General features: G+C 42.5%; 1 protein-coding gene across 4 annotated transcripts in view; it reads left to right on the top strand.

The window, feature by feature from the left end:
* The first annotated feature begins 212 nt into the window (after positions 1-212).
* The window catches only part of DPY19L4 (dpy-19 like 4), an 87,029-nt gene continuing 80,388 nt past the window's right edge, over positions 213-6,853 (top strand). For all 4 annotated transcript variants that reach the window (XM_019632019.1, XM_019632021.1, XM_019632020.1 and 1 more), the window contains exon 1: positions 213-331. In XM_019632019.1, the coding sequence (XP_019487564.1) occupies positions 316-331 (16 nt within the window). In that variant the 5' untranslated portion in view covers positions 213-315. The remainder of the gene's footprint in view (positions 332-6,853) is intronic.

A 6,853-nucleotide genomic window follows, 5' to 3' on the forward strand; every position in this document is an offset into this window, starting at 1 on the left:
GCCTCCTTCTCCCCGGCGGGGCCTGAGTGGGAGCGCCAGCTGTGAGCGGAACCCAGGCTTCCAGTCAGCTTCCTGCCCGCGCAGGCCCAGGAGCACCATCCAAACGCTTCCCCGACTCTCCGCTCTCCGCACTCTGGTTCCCGGGCCGCCTGAAGGGACCCGGTTGGCGGCGACACCGGAGGGGGGCGGGTCAGGAAGTGGGGGCGCGGCGGCCGTGAGCGGGTCTTGGGCTGCCCAAGGCTTCCGCGTCGCGGAGGGCGGGAGGAGTCCGATCTCACGGGAGCCGCAGGGGTGCCCCTGGCCTTCGCGGAAACGATGGCGGAGGAAGAAGGTGATGGCCTGGGGTCCAGCACGCCGACTGCCTCCGGAGGTCTCGGGCAAGGGGGGGGGGCGCGAGGGGCCCGGAGGCTTGGACCCGGGCGGCCGCGTGGGGCGGGTGGGCGATAAAGAACTGGGCAGCGTGGGGATGTTTGTGAATAAATTCAGAAGGAGCCGAGTGAATGGCCCGAAGTTTTGTCAGCCGAAGTGGGAACAAAGGTGGAGTTGAAAGTTGGGAATCGGGTAGGCAGAGCAAAAGCTGTGTGTGTGACGGGGGCGGTGGAGAGGGAGGGGTGTGAGCAGATAATTCCTGTGGTAAGGGACAAAGCTTGGTTTAGAAGAGGCAGGTTTAGGCACTGATTGAATATTTGAAAGAGAGAGCTGTTTAACCAGATGACCTTCATTGAGTGCGCTCTTTAGAAGGCGGTAGATATTGACAAATACAAAGTTACCAGGTGAGAGGAGCCTCATTCCAAGGGTCCAAAAAGACGCAGGGATTCAGGATAAACGTGGTAAGGTGATTTGGGAGGGGATGAACAAGCGGAAAAGAAGGCCAAGTTCACTTAAATGATAGAGGAAGGTAGCGAAGGGTGAAGGACTTCGTAAGTAGATGGGCATCAGGAGGCCAAGAGTGCTTTGAGAGGGAAAGTGGGTGGACTGGAGAAAGCTTTCCTGGACGCCGCAGGGCCAATGCCAAGAAAATTAATTCTTTCAGCAGTATTTAGTCATAGAAAATGAATGATAGGTATGAGAGAAAAATGGAGAATTGGGAGGAACTTAGCTAGTAACAGTTATTACAGGAAACGTTCATGGCATGATAACTTCATGATACCCGTACTGATTTCAGGAACAGATACATACGATGTTGTCACTTGACTGAGCAGTTTTCATATTGGTGGAAAATATGACTTTTTATCCTATTGAGGGGAGTTGTGAATGTGATCTATTTAGATTAAGCCTTAGCGAACCAAGAATGCAATAACGGAGTTTCAAGAATTCAGTAGAAAGCGATTTTTAAAAATTAATTGAAGTGTTGGCTGTACTCTGACTTGCTTTCCTGTCTCTGTGCTCACTGGCTTCATATTTGCCTCTTTGAGTTTTCAGAGTGTTAAAACTGATTAAAATATTCAACCTAAAAACAGCTTCAAAAACAAAACTATAGCTGGTAAGGAAGAATGTAATTCCATTTTTAACCTTGGTGTTTTGTTTTTTTTTTTAAGATTTTGTTTTGGACTTGGGGGAGGGGAACAGCGTTGGGGAATCAGGGAAGGGGAACAGACAAGTTGCTGCCCTTTTGTTCTTCAGTCTAGTTGTGGAGGACGTCGCTTGACTGGCCCATGTTGGTATTATCATTGTGCTCTTCTCTGGTGAGGCAGATTGGTTGCCGGCCTCTGGACGGCCACTCACAGCGGCTCTTCGCAGCTCACACTGGCTGCCAGCCACATGTGATAGCCCATGGCAGCCCACTGCAGCAGGGGCTGCAGCCTATGCTGTCGCTGGCGACTCACGGCAGCCCAGCTCCAGGTTGAGCTGTTGTTCAGCATCTTAGCTGTAGAGGGCAGTGTCACTGGCCCTCATATGTGGGATCCGAACTGGGGCCCTCTGGCGTCCCAAGCCAGTTCTTAACCATCGCGCCATTCGGCCAGCCCTAGTTTTTCTTTTTCTAATTGTACATCTATGGGGGTAGGTTGATAAGCTAGTTTGTATGTTCCCATGACCATTTTCATGCTTAAGTTAAAGCATAAAAGAATTAATACTGTGGTACTGAAGTCTTGAATGTTATACATCGTCCAAAATTAGAAATTGTTTTAGGAAATTATAGTTATAGCTGATTAAATAGATATGATGTGGAACCAATTAAAAAGACCATACTATTTTGTAAAATTTACTTACATGGTATAAAATGAAAAATGATTTTTGGTTGTAGAATTACAGATATTCCAAAGTAATTAAGTACATCTTATATAAGACAAATAATATATTGTAGTTATTTAAAATAGAATTTCATTCAACTTGTTTTTACTTTTTATTTTTTATTTTTAAAGATTTTATTGGGGAAGGGGAACAGCCAAGTTGTCCTTTGATCTTAGTTGTGGAGGGCGCAGCTAGCTCAACTCCAAGTCTAGTCACCATCTGGCTGCCCATCGGCAGCTCGCGGCTGCTCAGCTCAAGGTGCTGTGTTCAATCTTAGTTGCGGGTGGGCATAGCCCACCATCCCATGCGGGAGTCGAACCGGCAACCTTGTGTTAGGAGCACGTGCTCTCGCTAGTTGAGCCATCCTGCTGCCTGTTGGCAGCTCAGTGGCAGCTCAGCTCCGGTGTAGCTCACTGGCCAATGTGGAACTCGAACCGGCAACGCTGTTGCTCAGAGCTCGCGCTCTTAACCAACTGAGCCACTTGGCTGGCCCCTCATTCAACATGTTTTAAAATCCATAATTATTTGGGTGCCTACTGTGGTAGGTGCTGGGATATAATAGTCAACAATAAATGAGTAAAAACCTTCTAATTTATTATAATAATGCTAGTAATGATACTTACAGCAAGCATATCAGTGTGCCAGGCGTTTTTCTGAGTGTTTTACATTTATTTGGCACTTGATCCTTTTTTCTCAAAACACGTTATCTTGTATTCACTGTATTCAAATTAGACTACAGTAAATCCCCAACTTACGAACATTCGAGTTGCGAACTTTCACAGATACAAATGGACCTTGCATTATAAACATTCGTAGATGCAAACAAATAGCATAAGTAGCTCATGTGTGTGAGCTCAGGTGTGGGCCAAATTCTATCTTGCCCTGCATCTCCTATTGCGGATGAGCCTTCAACTCCACCATATCCCCCCTACCCTCCCTCCTCCTATTAATAATTCTTCTTGTCAGTTCACTCCATGCAATCCCGTATATGCCAGTTGTTGTACTGTACTGTACCACCATTTTAAGGTAACTGTAAAAGTAAAAATGGTTTATTTACAGTATTTTTGTGTGTATGTTTAGTTTTTTTATGCTTTACATTGTATATTTGTGTCAAAGGTGTAGAAGACTCACTTTGTCAGACTTACGAATGAGTCGGACTGACTTACAAACAAATCCGACTTAGAACGTTCTCCCAGAATGGAACTCGTTCATAAGTCTGGGACTTACTGTAGTCTATTTTACTTGTATCCACATGTTCTCTATATCCATTTTTACTTGTCATTCACACTCACCTCAATCCACTTCATTGTTTCACTTTTTCTCTAAGTAAATATTCTTTAGAAATCTCATCTTCCAAAAAGTGTCTTTCTTCATGCTGTACAGGGTCAGGGTGTTTATATTTATGCTTCCTGAAAGAAATGTTAGAGCAAAGTGACAGCGTTGAGTAAAGCAGTAATAACACTTAATTTGGAAATTGCTATGTATAGTCTGGATGGACATTTGCAAGCCTATTGGTAGCCCTATTAACTATCTTGTGAAGATCACCGGACCAGAAATGGCAGTTTGTTTTTGTAGCTATGTCATCATTTTCATTTAGTTTGACTTTTTTCTTTGCAATGCTAAAAATGTAAAATAATGAAAGGAAACTTGAATTCTATCCTCAAGCTTTGTTATCAGAATTAATAATCTAGCCTGTCCACTGCTTTGGCTTTTGTTACTTAGCCATCTAGAGATTCTAGGCATTGTTCATCAATTGTGAAGTTATAAGATCAATGTAAAGAAAATGAGGTGAATTTTACACCCAATCGGATTAGTTGGTGACAGGCAAAAAATAAGTTTTAGGGACAAGGTTGAAGAAATTGGCTAAAATTAATTCTGTATTTCCCAAGTTGTACTTTTTGCTCCCACAGTTTTAAGCCACTGAAATCGACGTCTTAAAATCAGTGCATGCATTTAATATGGTAATGTTTTTTTCCCCTTAGTGTCTTAAAATGTATGGCATCTTAGACTTAAGAAAATATAGTATTATAGATCCTTTTTTTTTTTTTTTAAAGATTTTTATTGGGGAATTAGGGGAATAGGAACAGTGCTGGGGAATTGGGGGANAGACTGAAGAACAAAAGGACAGCAACTTGTCTGTTCCCCTTCCCCCAATTCCCCAGCACTGTTCCCATCCCCCCAATTCCCCAATAAAAATATTTTAAATAAATAAATAAAATAAAATGTGTTACATTTTATCTGGCAAATGTAATATAATTCAATTCAACTGAATTTCACAAATATTTAGAGGGCTTTACTCAAAGAAAAGAGGAAGGACTCTTGGTACAAAGTTGGTAAACTGTGTCTACTAAAATAGAAGCTTTGGGGCCGGTCGAGTGGCTCAGTTGGTTAAGAGTTAGCTTAAGAGCGTGAGCTCTGAGCAACAGGACTGCCGGTTCGATTCCCACATGGGCCAGTGATGCTGCACCTGAGCTGAGCTGCCAACAGGTGGAACGATGGCTCAGCTGGTGAGAGCACGTGCTCCTAACAACAAGACTGCCTGTTCAATAGTGGACTACACCTGCCCGCAACTAAGACTGAACTCGGCACCTTGAGCTGAGCTGCCGCCCGGATGGCTCAGTGGATAGAGCACGTGCTCTTAACAACAAGGCTACTAGGTTCAACTCCCACATGGGATGGTGGTTACGCCCACCTGCAACTAAGATTGTAACACAGCACCATTAGCTTAGAGACCACGAATTGCTAACGGGCAGCCAGATGGCGACTGGCACCCTCCACAACTAAGATTGAAGAACAACAACTGGTCCCCTTCCCCAATTCCCCAACACTGTTCCCCTCCCCCAATTCCCAAATTTAAAAAAAAAAGACAGAAAAAAATAGCTTTGCCTAGGAAAATCACAATAATATGCCACTTAGTACCAATAATGCTTTCTTCTATTTATTAGTATTATTTCACATGAGCAATTTGGTCAAAAATCTTTTTCTAGAGGAGTCTTAATTCTAGAAAAACTACTTAAGAAAATGTCCTATAACGTCTATTATGTCCAAACGAAAACATTTAAATAGAATACACATTATTTAAAGCATCCCACTGGAGAAGATTGTATACTCCCGTTTTGACTCTGTTGGTTTATATGATTGTAGCTCTCCCATTCCATGAAAAGGAAGATAGCAGACCCTTATGATGAGTGATAATTGGGCAAATGTATTCAGATGGCACTGAAGCAAAGCTTCAAACGATGAGGAACAAAGTAAGGCCTACTTGAGGAAACAACTGCGGGAGCAGCTGACAATATACATTTTATCCCCCTTTTTACAGAAAACGTATAGGGGGGAAAAAAAGTTTATCCATAGTCACAATTAGAAGTAGTGACAAGCTGAGACAAAACAGCCTCAAATCAAAGGATAGTTTGCATGGATAGTGCGAAATATACAATTTATCAAGTTGGTCTTCTAAGTCACACCCACAGCTAATATTTACTATTATCAACAAATTTTAAGTCAGTTTTCAAAATAGTTGTCTACAATGTGTTTACAAAGAGTTGAAAAGAATGGGATAAAACATGTCCAAAATACAAGCCAGAATATAATGGCAGTAATGGTGTTATGTTTCCAAAGACAAATCACATTTTGTTCAGACTTCACAAAGGATATTTAAAAGTATATAAAGACATTGTTAACTAATGGATAATTAAGATTTTATTACATAATAAAGATGAAACAAAATTTATCTTTTAATAGAAGAAAAGATGAACTATACAAGGATTTCACACTAATTATTCTATTACTGCTAAGATGGAGCATTTGACAGAAAAGTGATTCTGAAATAGCCTGTATTAATTTCAAGTAGGTAAAAAGTCCTCAGGGACTTTTGTTGTATATTCTCATATCCTGGCAGTGCATTGTGTGGCACAGAGAAAGCACATGATTAATTTCAAGATAGAAACCTCAGGAATCATCTTCAACACATCATTTATCACATCCAACTTGTCATGAGGCCCTGTAGATTTTTACCTCCAGCATCTTTTGAATCCATTCTCTTTGAACATGTTTATTCCTACTGTCTTATTCCAAGCTTTATTTCTTACCCAGTTTACCACAACAGCCTCCTAATCTACATTTCCTAAAGACTTAACTTCTTCTTTTTTTTGTTTTTTAGAAATTTTATTGGGAAACAGTGTGTTTTTCCAGGATCCATCAGCTCCAAGTCAAGTAGTTGTTTCAATCTAGTTGTGGAGGGCGCAGCTCCTTGGCCCATGTGTGCTGCTTGAAGCCAATTTCTATTAACAACCCCCCCCCCCCCCCCCCCCCCCCCCCCCGCATTTCGCCTCTAATCCCAATAGTTAAGAGAGAAATGTCTCAGTATGACCGGAGACTGCTTCTCTCTGAGGGAGTTCTCCGGTATGACCGGAAGCCGATAAGGCTCCCTCTGAGGAGTGTCTCAAGGTGCGACTGGGACCTGTTGGAATGCTAAACAGTTAATCTCCTCTGGGAGGACATAGTAACCAGGTGTCCTGGGGCTATGCGGGGATATGTGAAGGCATAGCATTTGCTGGAACATAATGGGATATGTTAAAGGAAAAAGGCTTTGAGGCTCAGACCCCAAATGGATGCTAATTTG

This window comes from Hipposideros armiger, unplaced genomic scaffold (genome assembly GCF_001890085.2).
Source record: "Hipposideros armiger isolate ML-2016 unplaced genomic scaffold, ASM189008v1 scaffold_1069, whole genome shotgun sequence".
Taxonomy (NCBI): Eukaryota; Metazoa; Chordata; class Mammalia; order Chiroptera; family Hipposideridae; genus Hipposideros; species Hipposideros armiger.